General features: G+C 39.1%; 1 protein-coding gene across 4 annotated transcripts in view; it reads right to left on the bottom strand.

The window, feature by feature from the left end:
- cntn6 (contactin 6) overlaps positions 1-21,958 on the bottom strand; it is a 237,776-nt gene that overhangs the window by 164,128 nt on the left and 51,690 nt on the right. For 3 of the 4 annotated variants that reach the window (XM_026168943.1, XM_026168942.1, XM_026168939.1), the window contains exons 2-3: positions 8,352-8,411; positions 666-812 (exon numbers count right to left, since the gene is read on the bottom strand). In XM_026168943.1, coding sequence (XP_026024728.1) covers positions 666-726 — 61 coding nt within the window. In that variant the 5' untranslated portion in view covers positions 727-812; positions 8,352-8,411. Of the gene's footprint in view, positions 1-665; positions 939-8,351; positions 8,412-21,958 lie in introns of those variants that run through there. The other variant, XM_026168941.1, reaches the window with a different exon arrangement.

Genomic DNA, 21,958 nt, shown 5'->3' with positions numbered 1-21,958 from the left:
GGTTGCCATGTTCAGAGCTCTTAGCGAGATTTTAATGCCTTAGCTGTAACTCATGCAGGTATTAGGAAAATAAAGTCTAACGCTCATCTGCTTTACTCAAAGAGCATCTCAGCACACTGCGAACCTGTGCTGCTGGGGAAGAGGCACAGAATAATTGAGTGTTGAGGAAAGAGTTAGTATGGATTTTTACAGTGCTCTGCCACAATTCATGGAAGTGGCAGCAGCTGGACATAAAGCAAGAAAATTGCATAATAAAACAGCGAGGCATAAAAAGACAAGAGACAGTGAGTCCCACACCGGATGCGAGTCTCTTTTCAAATGTTGGTCTTAACAATGATTCACATCATGAGTCTGAGGTGCTCTGAAAGGAAAATATGAACTCTGATTGTGGCTTAGCGCTATTATCAAAATTTCAATAAATTGATGCACAAAAGTTTTACCATTTCCTACTAAACACTGATTTTAATGAACAAATTGGATCAAATTGGTAGATTTTACCCACAAGCAAAACTAATAGAGTGATTTTTGAGGTCTCTATCTTTCGGTTTGATGTGCAATAGTAACATAAACACGCATTAAGAAAAGGGAAGCCCTTCCTTGCTCAAGATCCACTGTATTCATATTAGGTGTGTGTTATAAAAACGCGACTTCAATTGGCATCTCACCAGCAAGGCACTCTTTGAGTGACAGAAGGATTAACAGTTCCCATGGCAACAACATCTTCATTTTCCAAGGTCAAAGATTCTCCTTCTTCCCATTCAGTTGCCAGAGAGTGCAGAATATTTCCTGGGCAAACGCTCCTCCGTTTGGCTCTGAAAGAGATGGGAGGTAAATGTGTTGCTGTGAAGATGAGGAGATGCAGTCCACATCGAGCCTGCTAGGGAAGAGAAAAAAATAATAAAAAGATGGAACTTGTGGAAAACCAGTGAGCCATTAATAATTCATTCAACCAAATAAGCAGAGCCAAAATCCCATGCCGAAAGGCCAGCTAGCAGTCGATGGGGGAGCTGATATTTGGTGTACACACTGCTACACTATCTCCAAGAGAAAGTCAAGCAGAAAAAAACCCCAAACTGTACAATATGTGTGGTAAGTTTATCACACTGATGAATGGAAACAGATATATTATTGGAGAAAAGCTTCAAACTTTTGACATTAACTTAGAATTAATAAGCAAAATTTTAATTGTTTGGGACTCTGTCGAGTCGGATTATGTGTAATAAAGAGGTAATAACACATAATGCTGCTTTTGAGTAGCTCTATTGTTCAACATATTGTATCTAGACATAACACCTGCCCTGTTTTTAAAATGATCAGTGGCTCAAATATGTAAGAGTCACACAGAAATATCAGCTGATTTTTGCAGCTCCAAGGAGCATTTTAGTTTATTACTATTTAGCTCCCACAACCTATTTTGTCACACGTACCTTATTCATTAGTGGCTTCTTGCAAACACAAGAGGAAGGAGTTTTCAGGTAGCAGCTATAGCGGGGGCACAAGCATTTTAGAGTTGATTAGCTAAATATTTACCTCAGGAGACGGTGGTCTTGAATTTGTCAAATGAAGCGAACTTGTAATGAATGCTAATGTTGCTTCATATGTAATTAGGCATGTGTTTGCTTACAAGTTAAACATAACAACTAAATGTTAATAATATGCCAGTTTTGTGTTTACAGCTTGTTTTTCCTTGCAATGTAAATGTGTGGACAGGGTAGACTAATGATTTAAAGCTGTGTAAACAGAGCGTGACATCTTTGTGACATGCTATTAGCGCCTGTGTTGAAAGAAAAAGGAAAGATATAGTATAACTGCTATAAGGGTACATGAGTTTATGCTATTTTGTTGCATTATTGCCTTTAGTTTAGTTTTACACACTTTATATATATTTGAAAAGAGTTTTGTACATGTGTGAAGCTTCTACGGTTTTAAAAGTCGCAGTCTTTTTCTTTTATTTCATTTTATTCTATATTATATTTGGACAAAAGACGTGAAAGCTTCAGTGCTTCAGTCAAAAAGTAGTGCTTTGGGGTCATGTGACTAAAACAGTAAGGACAATGCTGTCATGCATATAGGCTACTTTTCTTACATTTGAAACAAACACATAATATTCTTTTAAATACTGAAAACAGGGGAATGAATTCTTCTCTGATTTATAGAACAAATTTATAGATTGGCAGATTTATAGATCAAATATTCAGAGTGAACATCTGTGCAAACTATGTGCTTGGAAAGAGTTGGTCATGTTGAGTCTTAGCCTGTGTGTGACCACAGTACGTGTTTAAATCTGACTGAGTTATGACTTGGAAATGAAGTTCAACCACTGATGCAAATTGTGACACTCGGTTACCGAGCTTCTTAAAGTATTTGTCTGCATGAGCTGTGTGTTACACATGGCTGTGTTGATAATGATTTAAATCAGCAGGTCAGACTAAAACAACAAACGTGATGTTTTGGATCACTGTCAGGAGGCTGCCTGTTCAACTTGCTAACTATATTTGACTCTCCGTTCATGGAAAGCAAAGCAGAATCCACAAAGCTGACACAGCATTTACACAACATGTACCTAAAAATGTACCAAATCGAACTCTGACCCCAAACATTATTAGACCGCCTGCCATATGATAAGAGATACGGATGTGTTGACCCCCCAAGATTTATTAAGTACATGTTTACCACACATTTTGCCTTCAAGAAAGTTTTACATTGTACTGACTAACGGTTAACACACTGTTTAACTTATAAAAGCTTAACTTGTATGTAAAAAACAAAACTCAATTAAAAAGAGTCAGAAAACCTGCCGAGTTCTTTTTTCCAGGTATAAGTATTTGCTCATTTTGTACTCTGCAGTAAAGAATGGCCCCAAACTCCTCTTGAACATGCAGTCTTGCTCTGCAGCTGCTTTAAATGCTTGTTTGACGTTGCTGCCAAAGGATTTTTTTTCAACATTATGTTTATTAAAGTTTTACATATATACATATATAAAGTACATACACAATCAAATTTACACAATAAACAAAACATAAGGTACATTCAATGAAAGCACTTGAGTCCATGAGACCTCTGACAGATTTTAAAGAATAATTTTCAGATTGCAGCATATGATTGTGGTCCTGTACAGGGAATAGCTAGGCTGTCCCTGTCTCACACAGCAAACCAGATAGATCTTTATTCCCAATATACTGGATGTAGCGCCCCCAAATTTTCTGGAAAATTTCTTGTTTATCTTTTAGAGTATATGTAATTTTCTCTAATGGTAAACATAAAGACAATTCTTTGAACCAATGTGAAATACTTGGTTTGCCAAGACTCCTCCACGTTAGAGCTATCACTCTCTGCCAAAGGATTTTTAACCAGTTACTAAAAGTGGGGGTTTTTTTCAGCAGCAAAGGGAATGTTTAAATGCTCTAAAAAAAATAACTAAAAGAAGAAAAAAAATCCTAAGAACCCCCCCCCCCCCCCCCCCCCAAATATCAAATGAGCATATTTTAACACATTTGGACTAAAGTTCAGGCAACTTGAAGTTTCCTGTTACGATGCAATCTACCTCAGATGAGATGTATTCCCGCCTTGAGTTGAGTAAAGTATAAACACTATACCCTCCTAGTTTCAAACAGATCTTTTCCTATAGAAGGGAAATGCCATAACCACTCGAATCAAGGTTCTTCTGCTACAGCTGTATTTATAAACCACTGTCAAATAAGAAAGTTCAACCACTGAGCTTCAACTGCTTCAAAAAACAAATTAAAATGAACTGTATTATTGTCAGACAACAAGTAAAATGAAAATGCATGACTGAGTGATCAAGCCTGTGGCAAAAAAAATTCTTTTTCTTTTTTTACTTTCCCTCTAAACAATATAATATTGAGGTGTCAACAAACAGCAATCGAGGTATTAAATGTGGTTTTGGAGAATTATTACATCTAATATCCAGTGTTTGATACATTTCCAGTGATTAAACAAAATGTCAGTGTTGTACAACAATGCCACAATAAGGCAAAGAGGGAACGCATACTGAAAGCTAAACTGTGTTTGTATGCGTACAACACTAACTACAGTGAACAAGAACAGTTAAAACTTGTACATTCACCTTAGTTTTACTGACGATCAGGTTGACTGAGTGCTGCTCAGACAAGTGCAAACCACATGCACTCATGAGGAGCACATGGATGATAGTGTTATCTGCAGGGTTTCCTCGAGGGTAACTTAGCCTCTTGCAGTCTTCTTCTTTAGTAGTCTTCTGTGTAACTCAAAAATCCCTGCTACACAGCTTTGAGAAAATTTATTAGGGTAACTACTGTAAGGCGAAGTTTGTTAGACTGGCAATGTTGTTGTAAATTTTGGAGATAAATAAATTTGAAAACCTTACTTGAATCAACGATTGCTAGCTGCAGTTAATCAAGACAAAAAAAAAAAAAAAACGGCGCTAAAACAGATAATGTCCACAAATCATGAATAGAAGAAGGGAGAATGGACGTGTAGGGAGGAAATGCAGTCAATTTTTTCTTCTCTCTATTATTTATTCTGAGAGAGCTCAGTAGTGTTCATCCAAGCTTCGTCTTGTCAGTCATCATCATTGATTTGGTTTCCACTTTTTTAACCTTCAGCCTTTTTGTTTGTCATCCTGCCCACAGCCTTGTCATGAGTCTCAATCAAATACGGAAGGACTGATCAATAAAAGTTGTGGTTGATGTCTTTCCTTATGAGACTCACTAGATTGATGCATTTCCTGTTGTGCAGAAATGCAATGAAGAAACTTTATCCATCTAACAACTGAAGCCAGTCTTTTGACCTACTTAGGCTTCTGAGGTGTGAAATGTTCCCTTCTTTCAATAAACTGCCTCGCGTTGTGCTATTCTCAGCCTACTTTAGAGTCTGAGGTAATTATATGTTGATTAAGGTGCTGGATGAAGAGATTCTAAATGAATGACACCAAGCTGCATATGGTAATTACAGTTAGATGCGAGGCTTTTATTTTGGCCCAGAAGACACTTTCAATCGATGTGAAATGTTTTCCAGACATTTTGTCAAAACGCCTATCTGTGATCAATGCTGCTATAGACCAGCACCTGTAAGTAATTCCTAATCAATATGTTTTAAAATTCAGACACACTTGCTAAGTGCCATGTGAGCAGAACTCAGAACAAGTCAAATTAGACTTGGATGAAAACACTGAAAAAGCAGATCTTTCTCTTCTTTGCTTTTCACTGACAGTTACTACCGTGCCTTTTAAAGGTCTTGCTTAGAGAGTTTCAGAGATTTGAAAGCTCGTATAAGAAGATCTAGCTGCACTCTTTGAGGTATAACTTGTAGATAGGACTGCATTATCTATATTAATCCTCCCATCATTCATTTTTGCATGTGAGTCAAAGACAGGCCATTTGCCAATATAAAGATACCAGATTAGGAATTAGAGTCGTTGGTATTTCATGGATTGTGAGGATATGAAACCATTAAAGCCAATAGGAGAGGTTGCCTAACAAGCCCCTGCAGCCTAAAGTCATTAGTAGACTTGCTCTGCTCGCTGACAGATGTTAATTTATGTCGAGTTGTCCACTTTCACTTTTGGGATGATCAACTTTATTCTGTCCACTTGCAAACACCCTCGTTTGTTCACCATTCAAAGTCGGGCTCAAGGATTCTGGTCACATTTAGCAATAGACAGTAGCTATTTATGCGTAGTGCAGAGGCCCCAATCCCATAAGGTATATAAGTGAGGGAGCGGGCACTGTTCCTGTCTCAGACAGCACAAGTCTCTTTTAATGATGCATAGGTCCTTGGCATCCTCAGGGAGGATGTGTTTCTTGGTCACAGTCCAGAAATTTAAAGCAGTTGCTTGTGATCCCCATGATTAATTTATATACCCTAGAAAAAATACAATGGTAATAATTCTTGTGCCCAGTGGATGGTGGTCGCAGGTGTTGGAAATACCAAATGGGATGAGGCCAAGCTAATGGTGCCTGGAAGGGAAACTATCTGTCAAGGATAATCCCTAATACTGTAACACCCAGCATAGATAATGTCCTTTCCCCCACCTTTCTCCCCCCCCACTGCCCATGATATTGAGATAACGGTGCTAAAATGATTACATGAGGAATGGGTACTGACACGGATAAATCTGTGTATCCAGAGTGAAGTTTTGCCTGGTTTAACATTTAGTGAAGATTACCTTTCCCACTCTGAAACAGCCAAACTAAGCTAAGAATAAAAGGTGGGGTGGGGGATGTCCTGTGAACTCCAGTGAACCACGTTCCACTTCATTACACTCTGAGTAATTGGTTAAATATGTGACTACAGAAATTAACTTTGCCAGCCTTGCGAGAGGTAATTAAGGCATTTTTTCCTCTTTTTTTGGAGCAGGGAGGACAACCAAGATAAACGCAACATTCAGCATCACACAGAGCCAGGTAAAGACTGCGTAATCATAGCACAAAGTACCAACAGCCTGAAAACACATCCCTGATTTCACTCACTTCCTGATTGTTCAGTAATTATATGGTACGCTAATGCTAATATCAACATATGCCTTCACTGTAGAGCTGTCGCTTCAAAGTCTTTGTTTTATCTTATCCAAGCTGTAAATATCCACAAACCCACCTGATCTCAGATTACAGTCCATCTTAAATCCCATCAGCCACAAGGGAGCGTAAGCAGTGCTGCAGCTCAGGTGGCAGACTGTCACTCATTGTACAAGTGCATAATACAAACACTGAGTAGGAGAAGAATATTGAAAGCTAACACCCTGCCAGTTCAATACAGACTTAGCAAACAGAACTACATGAAGTTAGGGCGTGGAAGGACCAGAAAGACCTCAGATGTGAGGTGAATACTTATAGATGCTCAAGGAAAGAAGATACAGAATTCTCAGCTGTCTTTTGTCAACTTTTGCTTTTCATGCGGCAGGGTTAGGCCATAATTTGTGATCAGTTGTGTAGTTGGAAATGTTCCTACCAGTTTTCTGAAGCTGAAGTTTTCAGATAACCTTACAAAGAAGGACAGAACCATCCTTTAAGCAGTCATGATTTCCTGAGTTGATTTTTTTTCTCTAGAGGACCTGAGCCATTACCCAATGAGGTAATGTCTGCTAGCTCCATTTTACATTTTTAAGAAACATCCGGGTTACGTTAAGTACAGCTCCTAAATGATGCTCGTGAGGCCGCTGAGGAGGTGAAAGATGCTAGAGCTCCAAAACTGCTGTAAAGTTAGCAAGCTAGTTGCAGCTAATGTGGTAAGGGGGGAATGCTACCAATATCAAATTGCCATCCATTGAGGTAAAGTCAGTACATTTAGATGTAAATCTACAGTAGGTTAAACACCTTCGGTACAATGTGATGAGTATGCACAACCTTAAAGTAAAGGGGTGTTTACTTTTAGTAAAATACTGTGATTGGTTACTTTTCTCAGTAACACTGTAACATCAACGCTAATACTGGCTTTAGCTTTCATGTCCCGCAATTGGGGTGAGAAATATAGTAAAACTTCAAAATAATATTGCTTTATATGTACTTTTTTCATGTCAGTCATGTCGTAATCTGGTGTAATCTCAGTTTCGCTCTACTGTAAGCATAGCTTGGGTGTGCATTTTATGCTGTGATAATTAATGTAAATTGTTTTTACTGGATGAATTAAAATTAATATCATTTATCAATACTGTATGTCTGACAGATGGTTTGTATCTCACCTTGCTACAACAACTCAACAATATTAGAGTAAAACATATAATGGGAAATATGGAGGAAGAAAATGAGGTGTGAGGATGGGGAAACTGATTTAAGCAACTTTATATTGGGTTTCTTTACTATTAACGAAATGTTTCTATCACAATTACGTATTGCTTTATATAATTTGTCATTATTGTGGCCTCTTATCCTAATAATTTAATATTATCCAGATATATACATTTTAGTTACCAAACAAATTTCTGGGGATTATGTTGGTAAACAAGTTGTTTTATTGAAATACAACTACACTAATATTTTTTGGGGGGAAATTGTATTTTAAATAGACTTACCTTCACATTTAATCTGCAAACTAGCTCATCAGGGAAGTAAATTTAGAAAATAGCCCCTTTTGACTAGCATAGCAACAACAACATTAAAGTGTCTTTATTTATTGACTGCATGTTTTAGACTACATGTTTTTACTTCTCCAAACCTAAAAAGTGTAATACTTTAAATACTTAAAAAATAGTAAATTGAGAATTGCTAGGACAGAACATACAGATATGGCTAGATTATGCTACCACAGTTCCTTTACCTGGAAAAACAGTAATTTATAGTCAGTCAGTCATTTATAGCATGCAATAAATCACAAAGGCCAAAGACAAGCATGTTTCACACTGATTGAATACTCACAGGAAGTGAGTCTGCTTGCTCTTTCCTTCACAGGTAAGACACAATCAGTCCTTTGGCCAGCTAAGAAAAAAAAACAGAGGAAATGTTGAGTGATTGTAATAATACTTTCATGACAAGAGAATTCAAACTGAGTTTAAATTCAACCATACAATCTGCACAACCAAACAGGCTATTCCTTTAAAATCCCCTAGATTGAAGGCACAAAGTGATACAAGATTAATAAGTGATATGTTTCTAAAGAAAATGTACATCGGAGAGGTGCTGCAAATAATTATGTGAGGGGAAAACCTTCAGATATATAGATCTGCAGGAATCAGAATAAACGCTTTATCCTGTCACAATGTTAAATTCTTTTTATGATTATATTATATGAAAATAATAATTTTGCTGCTCGCAGTAGGATGGCTAAAACAACAATTCCTCCTTCGGCCAAATGTAATATTCGTTCATGGTGTTTTTTCAATCAGCATTTAAAAATCAAACAGAGCAACTGTTCCTTTGTTGTACAATAAGTTGTGAATACTGATAGATTGGATGCATTCCTATAGTGTCCTTGTTTCTATAAGTGATTCATTCTCTAGCTCAAGTGAGCCGCTTTAGTTTTTTTAGTTTAGTTTTCAGAGGGTGGAAATGTCAAAATAATTCTCATCTTTTCTTTGTTCATTATGTTTAATGTAAAGACTGTAAAGTTAAAGCTTAATAGGTCAGACTGTTTATAATATGTGATATGTTTCTTTCGTTTAGACATGACCATTTGTGTTTGCTCTAATAGTAGTCATGTACAAATTTTGTATATTTTACAAAACACAATTAAGTTGATCAGTGAAATTACTGAAATACTACTTTTTTGACTGTTAAACAAAAGTATACAGCAATCATGGAAAATGGAAAATATTCCAACATGTATGGAATTGGGTTTGTATTAAGTAATATCCATATTAAGTATAGCTTTTCCAGTTGAAAGAAAAGCATTTAGAGATTTAATGAAAACGAAAATTGCAGAGAATTTTATTTTTGTTTTATTAGTACTTTTGGTGCTTTTAGTAGTACTAATCTTTAGGTCTTATTGTCACATATATAGTTATTTCACAGATCATCACATTAATTATTTGGTCTATTCATCTTTATTGACTCTAATGTTTCCATAGCTGCTGTGTAATAATGAATAATGAAAAATAAATAAGAAATAATGAAAAAAGGAATGAACAGAACTAGCTAATGTAAAATGGCAATGAACTGCTACGCCGATGACTCCCAGATTTATTTCCCACTTAAAAAGATAAATGGCTTCTCAGTAGACCCGCTGCTCAGATGCCTTGATGAAATAAGGACTTGGATGGCTTTGAACTTTTTACATTTTAATGAACAGAAAACAGAAGTGATGGTTTTTGGTGGCGCTTCTGAGGCCACTATTATAGATCTTGGTTCACTGGCACAGTATGTTAAACCAGTCATCACTAATCTGGGAGTTAAAATAGAGGCAAATCTTAAACTTGAAAGCCAGGTCAGAGCTGTTGTAAGATCTAGCTTTTTTCATTTGAGGGAATTAGCCAAAATAAAGCCTATCTTATCGAAACAGCATTTTCAGACAGTAATCCATGCCTTTGTTACTTCTAGGCTGGATTATTGTAACGCACTTTATTTTGGGGTTAGTGATGCGTCCATTAGGCGCCTGCAGGTTGTGCAAAATGCTGCAGCACGTCTTTTAACTGGAACAAAAAAGTTTGAGCACATTACCCCTATTTTAATTTCACTCCACTGGCTACCTGTACATTTTAGGATTGTTTTTAAAATTCTCTTATTTGCTTTTAAATCTCTTAATGGCCTGGCCCCCCCCTACCTCTCGGAGCTACTACAACCATATACACCTGCCCTTTCCCTTAGGTCCGCCAATCAGCAACTCCTTAAGGTACCGAAAACTAAGTATAAACTTAAAGGTGATCGTGCTTTTGCTGTAGCTGCTCCAAAGTTGTGGAATGATCTGCCCTTGCATGTTAGGCAGGCCTCTTCTCTCTCTGAATTTAAAAGTCTTCTTAAAACATATTTATTCGCTGAAGCCTTTGGCATTGATTAGAGGGGTTGACTCAATTTGTTTTAACATGTTTCAATTTATTGTATCTATTTATTTTATCGTATCTCATTTTAATTTTCTTTACGTATGCTATTAACATGTACAGCACTTTGTGAAACTTTGGTTTTATGTTAAAGTGCTTTAGAAATAAAGTTGGTATGGTATGGTATGGTAATTCCACAATTTGGGAGATATTACTGTTTATTAGCTGATCTGAGCGACAAGGAAAGGGGGTGCAGTGCAAGTACAGCAGCTCTAAGACATAAGACAGGGCAAGGCTATTTAAGGACTGAAAAACACACAAAATCATTTAAAAATAAAGCCTAAAATGGACAGGCAGCAATCTGAATAACAATAAAACATCGGTAATATTCTTCCATATTCTAGTCAAAAGTTGGGCGGCAGCATTTTTGCACCACCTGAACCTGAGACCGGCAGGACTGGCTAACACCCACATAGAAATAGTTACAGTAATCCAACCAAGTTGTGATAAAAGCATGACTGTGAAAAAGAAATTGGTGACAGAATCAGAATACTTTTTTAATCCCTAAGGAAATTATGTGGGTTACAGTTGATCCAAGACAGTAACAGACTAAACTATTAAAATAATACAATTTATTACAGATTTTACAAATTTAAGAAATAGCACTAATATATTAAAAAATGCTCAATTATAAATATCAAGAATTAACAGAGGTGGCTATCAAGAATATTGACAAAGAATATTACAGAGGTGGAATATATATGATTGATATTTGACTCTAACCTGTGAACTTTGTCATTCGCTATTTTACTGTAGAGCATGTGCAAAAAGGATGTAACTATTGCAGTGTTTACAGTGTATTAGGAGTTGTACAGGCAGACTTATATGCATCCCCGTGATAAATCCTTACTTTTCACATGCTGCTGATAATAAAGTGCACTTCATTTACTGATCATCGGCAAGTGTGATCACTACTACAAAAGAAGTTGTTTTAGCAGTTTGCAAGTCTGGAGCACTGCGGTATGTGTTGACACAATGCCACATTTTCCACAATTCCCAAGAAGTGGACATGCCAGCAAATTTAGAAAAAGTTCTCAGGGAACCTGCAAAAAACCCCAAGATCTACATCTAACAAAACAGTCCTCAGTCAGCAAGTTAAATGTTAACGTTCATGGCAGTAGAATTACAAAAGACTGGACAAGTATGGCTTGTTGGTAAGAGATGCCAGGAGAAAACTTCTTTCTAAATAGGACATGGCAACACAGCTTAGATTACAAAGTTGCATCTATACAAAAATGCAAAAGTTCTGGAGCAGGCACGACCAAAGTGGAGATGTTTGGTAGTAATGCACAGAACCATATTAAGCAAAAACCAAACAGAGCATGTTTGCACAAATGGAGGAGATTTACACCATCACTACCAACAGAGGTGAAGATTTTGGTCCAGTCTGCACTCATGAAATCCTGTAGTGGGATCTCCAGAGAGATGCATGAATGAATGAATGCCTGGAAACCTCTGTCAATTGGAGCAAAACTACAAGGAAGAGTGGGCCAAAATTCCTCAACAATGGCTTTCTTCAAGTTATTGCTATTAAAGGTTGTTATAAGATACTGAGTCATGGGCTGTACTTTCTTTTTCACAGGACTGTAGGTTCACAAATATCAACTAAATTCCGTGGGCAGTAGCAATAGGCTTTATGATACTTTGTAGCACCTCATTTAGCTTTAAGCTTGTGTCAATGGCTGTGACCCATTTTAGCTCCTACCTTTGTGGAACAACAATTACAAAGGTGTAGTCATAGTATGAATGAGAACTACTGTGCTGAGCAGCTGCCCCCTTCTCCACATATGACAGCCCACACAGAGGATTGAGGGTAACATTAAATAGGACATGTTTTGCATTAACAAACACTGGTCCCACTTTCCTGAATGTGAAAATACATTTCTACAAGAGATAACATTTGTAAGGAGGAAAAGTCAGATATCACAAACACGTGCTTCGAGACACTGCAGAACTAATCATAATGACCTGAATGTCTGCACAGGCACCACAGAGGCCATTTACTCAGTGCAATTTGGTTTCCAGCAAGACTCCTGCAGAGCCATCACAAAAAGACTGATTGATTCTGGAGCTGGACAGAGCCTTGCTTGCCCTGGCCTAAATAATAATAATAATAATAATAATAATAATAATAATAATAATAATAATAATAATATGAGGAAGAGCAACCAAAAGGGAAAGAAAAACACTGCGAACAGTAAACTGCAAGCATCAGAGGTGTCTTTTCCTTAAGTAAAAAAACTGGAAACATTTTTAATTTGAGAATGATTTTGTTTAGAACTAACAGGTATTACACAAGAGATATACTTGAGGAAAACACAGAGAGAAACAGCTTCCGTTGGGAACTTGTTTAAAAGCGTGGAAACCTTTCAAGAAATGAAATGCATTGAAATTCAAGACTCAGCTCACTGTAATGAAACTTACTAGCTTATGCTCTAAAATTGTCTGCATAAGCACTCAATTGTTGTTGCTTGCATCATTTAAAATGGAATTTTCCTGGGATAGCATACATTGGGAATATCTTGATTGGTTTTTTGATTAAATTATACCTACCTGCATCTTTTTCTTTAAAGATGCCAGAGATGTCTACACTATAAATATGTATCCGCTCAATCCTGTTTAAGTAGGAATAGTATTATCTGGGACTTCCAATAATTTTCTTACAGCTGTATCTGTCATTGATATGATCATAATCCAGTACAAATCTACAATGTTCTTAATTTTTAAATTAAACGTTTGACGGTAAATGACCAACCTTTTCTTATGCCAAACACAGAACTTCTCGTATTATATTAGTCCAGTGGGAATCACCATCTTTGTAATTTTCCTCTTTTATGATGCCTCAATTAGACTGTAAAAAATCCAGTCATATGGAAATGGCAGATGTGTCAAACCACAAAAACGATCTCCATGGCTACATTATGGATCAGTGAGTGTTGGTTTACTTAACCTTTCTTCCATGAGGTTCTTTTAGTATATGGTAAGCAAGAAAGTCTTTAAGTGGTGATGGGGCTAGGGTCCTCCAAATCCCCCAGCTACAGGGCTGGTGGTTTGATCTGACAGACTGGTCCATCTTTGAACAGCAGGATTTAGAGATCTTCACACAGTCTGTCCTGCTGTGTAGAGAATGTGACAGCAACCAAAACCATCCAGATTTTTCCTAACCGAAAATCTATGTGGTCAGGAGGAGACTGAGAGTGGTTAACCCCAGGAGAGCTGCTAGCCCCAATGGCATCTATATCCCAGCATACTGCTGCAGGGATCCTCACCAGGCTGTTCAACCTCTCCTTGACTCATGCCACCTTTATCACCTGTCTGAAGGCCTCCACTATCATTCCCATACCCAAAGAGCCTGGAATAGACAGTCTCATTGACTACAGACCTATAGCCCTCATGTCTGTAGTCATCAAGTGTTTTGAGTGCATTAGAGACCATCAACCCCCCTCCCCCGACCCCTACCTGTTTCCTTACAGAGCAAATCGGTCCACGGAGGATACCAACACCATTAACCTTCACAAAGTGAGCTAAGTGAGGATGCTCTTTATGGACTCAGCCTTCAACACCATAATCCCAGACATTACTACCAACTGAACCACCTTCTGATCCCCACTGCCAACTGCTCCTGGATCAAAGCCATCCTCACCAACTGGCCTCAATCAGTCAAACTCAGACCCAACCACTCTAATGTCCGTACGTAGATGACACCACCGTGGTTGGGCTCATGTCTGATGGAGATAAGACGGTGTGCACTGGTGCTCAGAAAATAACCTGAAGCTGAGGGACAGACAGGTCCACTTCCCACTCATTATGAATAGAGAACGGGTGGAATCTGTCTCGACCTTCAGATTTCTGGGCACCCTCATCTCCGCTGATATCACCTGGACCATAACACAAACTCCCTAAAGAAGGCCCAGCAGCAGCCGCTCTTCCTCCCTGTCCAGAGGGAGAATAACCTGGACCAGAAGCTGCTGCTGGCCTTCTAACGTTCCTCAGTGGTTTCCTACTCTCTGGGTGTTTGGTAAGCAGGGGCCACAACTGAGAACAGGAAGGCTGTGCAGAGGGTTATTAACACTGTCCAAAAACCCTACCCTCTGCCACCCCTGGAGGCCATCGCCAGATCCTCTCATCTCAGGAAAACCAGGGCCATCACAGACGATCCCTGTGCTCACCACCTGTTTGACCCGCTGCCCTCTGATCGACTCCTCAGGTCACTTAGGTCCAACGCCTCCAGACTAACAAACAGCTTCTTCAACTGGGCCATTCGAACTGTCAGCAAATACTGAGGGCCCCCCCACACACACACTTCATCAATCTGACCCATGGTCTGAGTAATCCCCATCAATCAGGCAAGTCACGCACACCAAGTCTTTTCTTTGCACCAATTCCAAGCACTTTGGAACTCTTTTGTTCTCTAATGTGTGCCTTTCTCTTATTTTTGGGTATATTTCTCCTGTTTACTATTTATTCCTGCTGTCTACTATATATTTTATTCCAGCACCTACAATTTTGTTGTACATGTACAATGACAATAAAGGTCTATTCTATTACATTTTATTCCATTCTATAATGAAACAAGGCCAGAAATAGAACATTTATTCATCATCAGTGAAAATTCATCCACATCAACACAGGGCACTGGCTAACTGAGACACCTATGCAAGCTAATTTATTTCTGTGATAGGCAGGAAAGACTAGTTAGTTTCAAAAATCTGGGGAAAAATTGTATAGCTCTCCCACACCTTTCATCCCAGCAGGAACAATTTTCTCTTCCTGCTCTCTGCCTGTCTCCAAGTAAGAAGTCAGTGGTGGCTATCTCCCAAAATCTGTGATATGTTCAATCCTATATCCCGCTCTCCCTCCAAACTTTCTGACTCATTTCCAGATTCAAACCAGTGCCTATAGCTATAAAGAAAAAAAACCTGTAGACACAATACACCCCAACAACACACTAGTATTCTGTCTGAGTTTTATCCTAGGTGATATTTAGGGTTTGATGTTTGCATGCATGAATTAAGTCGCTTAATCAGTTCCCTGGTGTTAAAATTACTCAGGTTTCTCAGGTGAAACTTAACATGATTTAATTAACACATCAAATTTATGCCTCTCTGCAAGGTCACAAATCTGACTACATTTCTCTGACTGTAAATCTATCCAAGTAGTTGTTTCACACCTGAAACTGTCTGATAATGTCTAAAAACAATGCTCGAAATTGTGCACTTTAGCAGTTGTGTGACAACCAAGGATGCACAGCCCTTTCTTAATCCCAAGATATCTACTACAGCTATTTGGATAAAGCCCATGAAGTCTGAAAGATATGCACAAGGTTTCCTTTGATATTATTGCATTGACTAAACGGTAGTAACCAGATCGAAAAGCAGCGCACATTTCGGTGCTTCATTTCGGTACTTTTTTTTTCCTGAGATGTGATACACTTTAGATTCTAGCCAATCATTTTACGTTTCTGAGGATAGTAGGCGGGCCCAGGTACGTACGTTCTTTTAGAGCAGAGCTACAGATTAAAAATGCCCAAGGCAAAGCGGTCAAAAGTCTGCCTGTACTTCACAGCAAAAGATGCAAACTCAGCAGCCTGCAACAAGTGCTTTAAGGTGATACTGTGATACTGTGCAAAGGAGGTAACACCTCAAATCCGATGAAACACCTGGCGACGCATAGCGTTTTTTTAAAAGCCGAGAAATGCACCGTATTTGATTGATTGCTGCGAGACCTCACACCGTGCACATCTACTGCGGGTGTGGTGCTTGTTATCGGACCCGGAGTTAGCAACATCCCCCACAAACCCGAAGAGTAGAGTCCTGGCCCCTAGCCCTGCCAGTGTAGCAGAAATGATAAGGATGATGATGGCAGCAGCAGCCGTTCTTCTCTGTGTGAGAAGCTAAATGGTGTTTGTGTGTAATTTACGTTCTGTAGGCTAACCACGTTATTACATTAATGCATGTAAGGTGAACTACCAAACACCGTCGTAGTTACATGAGGCTGTCTTCTTGTTTGATGGCAGGTGCTCCCTTCACCCTGGCCAAAAAGGCTAAAATGACCAAAGAAAAAGTGGAAAACAGTTAAACATGAGAGGTTTTTGGACAAAGTTTGTGTTTTTTCCATTGTTTAAGCACTGCTTCCAGCCAAGAGTGATACCATATATGCCCCATAGCTGCAGAAAAGGCTAACATTGTTATCTTTTTACAAAAAAACAGCTAAACATGAGAGGTTTTTGGACAAAGTTTGTTTTTTGCCTGTAGCTTTATTACGTATTCAGGATGTGTATCATGTTTTTTTTAAAATTAACTAAGTAACTAATTACTTTTAAAAATAATTAATCAGTAAATAACGGGATTACTTTTTTGGAGAAGTAATCAGTAATTAGTTACTAATTATTTTTTCAAGTAACTTGACCAACACTGTTAATAACTGGGAATGCCTATGCCTATGACTGAGATCTAAGTTGGATGTCTCACTTATATTGGGTAAAATTATCTGAAAAATAATTTGCCTTGCTATGTGGTACAGAAAGATTTTGGTTTTGCTTTTTTTTTTTTAGCATCTAATAAATCTGTTTGTGTGTTTCATCTGCAGAATTTGTAGATGCAGGTTGCTAACCAAGATTGCTTTGCTTTGGTTGAAATATGGTCAATTCTTGTTCCCAAATAACAACAAGAGGCTAATGTTTAAGAAGAACCCAACAGGTTATTATAGTTAACTAAAAGTAAACTAGATCTGTGATTTAGTTATTGGCGTGGCTGTAGCTCAGGTTGCAGAGCAGGTCAGCCACTAATCAGAAGGTCAGTGGTTCGATCCCAGACTGCCTCCTGGCTGCATGCCAAATATCCTTGGGCAAGATACTAACTCCATGTTTGCCTACTGGTGGTGGTCAGAGGGCCCGGTGGCGCCAGTGTCCGGCAGCCTTGCTTCTGTCAGTGCGCCCCAGGGCAGCTGTGGCTACAATGTAGCTTGCCATCGCCAGTGTGTGAATGTGAGCGTGAATGACTGAATGTAGTGTGAAGCGCTTTGGGGTCCTTAGGGACTAGAAAAGCGCTATACAAATGCAGGCCATTTACCATTTCTTTTAGAAAACTAATAAAAAAATTAAATACAGTAAATATCCTTAGTTTCAGTACCTGTTGGTAAATAAATATTACAACTTGCCTGATGAAGCATTGATGGGCATGTTTATTGCGACCCTGTCAACTTACTGCAGAAGCTGAAGTAAGTTGCACCAGTATTAATTGGTTCAAGGACCCTGGAATGTACTTTATTTCTTCCTTGCTCACTATTTAAACTTCTTGGTTTTAAATATATTATCTCCCCCTGCTGGTAATGCAAATTCTGCATGCATGTCCATTTCATGCTTGCATGGGAGAGGCAAAACGTGAAATGCACATGGTGGATTGGCCTGTCTGCACGCTTTGTCATCATACTGCGTTGGGTCGTACCCATAGTCTACGGAGCTCCCGGTGGATATGGTGTACACCTCACCCCTGGCGTCGTTACCCGCCTCTCAATTTTAAATACACGTAGACATTGAGGGCTATCAGGAGGGGCTATGCGCTTACCTGCTGCTCTCTGGCAGGTAGCTCCATGCCCTCCTGGGTTTTAAATGCACCTTAGAACACACATGCATCAACACTACAATGAGCGGGTGGAAGGAGGTTTGGAGTCTTCTCTCACCCCCATTCTCTGCGACCTGCTGGAGCGGGGGGGCTAGGAGGAGGAGTTGGCCGTCCGACTGCGGTCTGGAGTGTGGGGCCTCCCTGCTGCTGCGGAGTCGGGGCGGTCTGCCTCTCCCCACCGCAGGGAAAAGGGTAACACCACCTGGGTCTGGGTGCAGTTCCCCCCTCCAGGGGCAAGGGTACCTAGACCCGGTTCGTAGAGTACGCTTGGGGAGTGTGATCGTGTGTACAGCGTCTCTTTATGTCTGTCTCCACGTTGGTTGAGTGTGGAGTAAGTGCATATGAGAGCATGAGGGTGGGAAAGGATGTTTGTGTCTGTGTGTGCGTTGACATCGGTGCGTTGGTGGTTCTTTGTGCTTTGTGTCTGGGGATGGGCATCCAGGTACACACCGGCTCACTCCTTGGCGGCTGCTTATCGGGGCCTGAAGCCTGGGGCTCGCTCGGGCCACTTCGGAGGTGGGGTGCCCCCGGCCTCTCGGCCTGGGGCTCGGTCACTCAGGCACAGCTGGCTGCCAGCGGAGCTCACGGGCGCGTCACTGCAACCCCCCTGGCTTCTGCTCTGCGGCTGCTGAGTGACCCCTCATCTGGGACTCTCCTCAGCTCTTTCTGGGACAGTGGCGCGGCTGCCCCTCTGTTGGTCTTTCTTGGTCTCTTGTGTTCTGGGGGCCTCTGGATGTCTGGAGTTTTGATCTCCTCCATACCTGCTTCATGCCCTGGAGGACGGGGCTGTGGCCCCCCCCCCACACACACACACACACACCCACACCCTCTAGCAGATCATTACATGAAGGAACCTTTTAAAAAAACAAGCGCGTCCATGCTCACAGGTGTACACACGGGTGATCACACCCACAAACTACACCCTTTTTGGCTCCTACCTCAAAGCACACTGTGTTCTGTTGATCTTATGTGCTGCACAATAATGTTTAACATTTAGTATTTACTGTCATATTCCCATATATCATTGTGATGTTGTTTATTCTATTACTCTTGTTCTCTTCTGCTTGTTTTCTTTTTTCTTTCTCAGCAGGTGATCCAGGTGATCGATAGATGCATTTTTTTTTCCTGCCCATTCTGTTGGTTTTTGTTTTTTGCCCTTCTCCCCCGACCCTCTTCTCAGCTGTTTCTCTTTCCCTCTTTCTTTCTCCCCTTCTTTCCCCCAGTCAAGTCTGTCCCGTATTCAGCAATTGAAAATAAAATAAACAATAAAATGTGAATCAAATGGACCATTACGGCAAGGCTGGGATGGTCAATTTGGTAAAGTAAATCTGTTGGGCATCTTTCTTTGCCTTTAGACAATAATTCTGATGGCAAAAGAGCCAAACGGGACAGGCAAAAAAAAGAAAAAAAGAAAAAAGGATATGGATATGTTAAACCACACACCGTCATAGAGACTTGCGAGTGCTATTAGCAAGGGCACTTCATGTTCCCCATAAAATGCCATTGCTAACATAGATAAAAAAAATTAAAAAAAACAATACCTGAAGAGGGTAAGTGAAGGACCCTTATTAATCAACACTCTGAGACACTTGACTTTCCACAGAACTCAAGTTCTTCAGTTCAACGCTTTAGAGTCTGTTCCTGGTAACCATTTATAAAAGAGCCTCAAATGACTCAAGCACAACTGCTTAGGTAAGGTAGCAGAAGAGGAGCCTATACTAATACACCTGGCTATGTAAGTGTGAATGAAATGATATACACTCCAGATGGGTTGTCAATCCATCACAGAACACATATTTCAAAAGTGATCAAATCAAATCACTTTTATTGTCACATCACATGTGCAGGTACATTGGTACAGCACATGCGAGTGAAATTCTTGTGTGCAAGCTTCACAAGCAACAGAGTTGTGCAAAATACAATAACATAAACAGGCAAAATATACGAATGGCTAAATCTGAAACTAATAAATATATATGTACAAGGTCAGCACAACCAGATGTGTTTTCACCCAGCAAAATATTTAGAACTGTTTGTCTATAGACATTTTCAACTGACACAAGAAATCACAAATGCCATTTCATAAATAATCAAAGAATTCTTGCAATTAGTCATAATGACAAAACGATCATTGTCTTACTGTCCTTGACTATAACAGTGTTTCAGCATGCATAGGGAAGTCTGAAAAGAGACTTTACATTCACTATTGCAACACAGCGTATGGTCGACCTGGATGAAAATAGATTCTCTAAGGAAGAGTGCATTTTATCATTCTGGCAGCAGCAACAGGGGTTTGTTTTGAATAAGTAGAGGAATACTTAACATGTATAACAAGGCACCCTGGCTATCCAGACAAGAAATACAGAGACTCTGACTTCATCACCACAAATCCGATGGAACAGGTACCAACACATAAATAAATAAGCAAATCAAGGACAAATCAGGTTACTTTTCCAATGCAGTGAGTGAAAATATTTTAGATTGTATGTGAGAGCACAAATTCAGAAAATGAGTCATTATCCATTATAGTGTCAGCATGCATCTGTGTTCCTTCGTACATCCAGCTGGTAATTTTTATTGTATGTGACGCTTTAAACATTACCTTCAAACAATCATACACTGTATATAAGATGCCTCTGATCCTGAGCATCCAGATAGTGTTTCAGATTGTTTCTCTGAGGCCTGCTGCTACAGTATGTTGCACAGATTTTGGAAACGCAAACTAGAGGCATTTCTAATGTTTTCAGTTGTAAATCATTAGTATTAGAATTATTAGAAAAGTGTATTTTACAGTATATTTGCTGTAAAACCAAAAATACATTAAAACAAAACAAAAAAACCACTCAGTTCCTTTATCTCTGCATGCAATGAACATTTATTTCAGTTCCTTCTTCCCATGCGTAGGTATCACATGGACTGCTGGAAACCCCACTAAGTGCCTGCAGCAAGAGAGTCGCATTACAGCAGCTGTACAGATTATGAATGATAGGGAAACTCTTTTCCCATTCATTAAAGTGCCACAAATGAATAATTCATGGTTTCAAATTTCGGGCTTCTAAATATGCAGCCATATTGCATGAGGCCTTTCCTCTCCATTTGATTGTTCCCAGTACAGGTTTTCCAGTGGGTTGGGCTCAGTTGTCAATTTAATGCAAAATACAATGGAAAGTCTCATTTGTCAGGAGACACAAAGAAACAGATAAAGCAAGCTAAAGTCATCACCAGAGGGTCTATTAGTCTTTGGATAAATGAGACATTTTAGCAACAAAAAATACAGTGAAGTAAACATATTTTGCTCTTGGCTCAAGCTATTATTTGTCAACCAGAACAGTAATGGTGTTGGTATAATCTTTTATAAAATGTTTTACTCAAAGTAAATATCGCTCAAAGTAATAAAACACCCACAAGAATTTCACAGAGCTGCACAGAAGTGCTAATTCAAGGCAGTAACACTGCCATGCTCATATCTTCCTTTTGCCCTGCAGATGTCTTACATATTAACCTTGACCTCTGCATTATCTGCATAAACATCAAAGACCCTGAAGGGTCCGTATATTCAAGTTTTGACTTTCTTATTAATGCAAGACATAAACCAGCATTTTGGGGTGGCAATGAACAGTTGGTCAAGATGTAGATTTATGCTTTATTTATTTATTCATTTTGATGTTGTCATTGCAGAACACAACTAAAAATTAAGACGAGTACATTTATCACTGTGATGTAACAGTTTTTGTATTTTTATTCATTTTTTTAGTGAGCCAGATGTTTTGGTTTGATCTGTAGGCACAGTTAACATGAGATAGGCTGTTAGAATATATGCTAAGTAACCTGTTCTGGAAAATGAATAAATTAAGTCATTTAAACACAGATC

The sequence above is a fragment of the Astatotilapia calliptera genome, chromosome 5 (genome assembly GCF_900246225.1).
Source record: "Astatotilapia calliptera chromosome 5, fAstCal1.2, whole genome shotgun sequence".
Classification (NCBI taxonomy): Eukaryota; Metazoa; Chordata; class Actinopteri; order Cichliformes; family Cichlidae; genus Astatotilapia; species Astatotilapia calliptera.
This window is presented reverse-complemented; position numbering and strand designations above follow the sequence as displayed.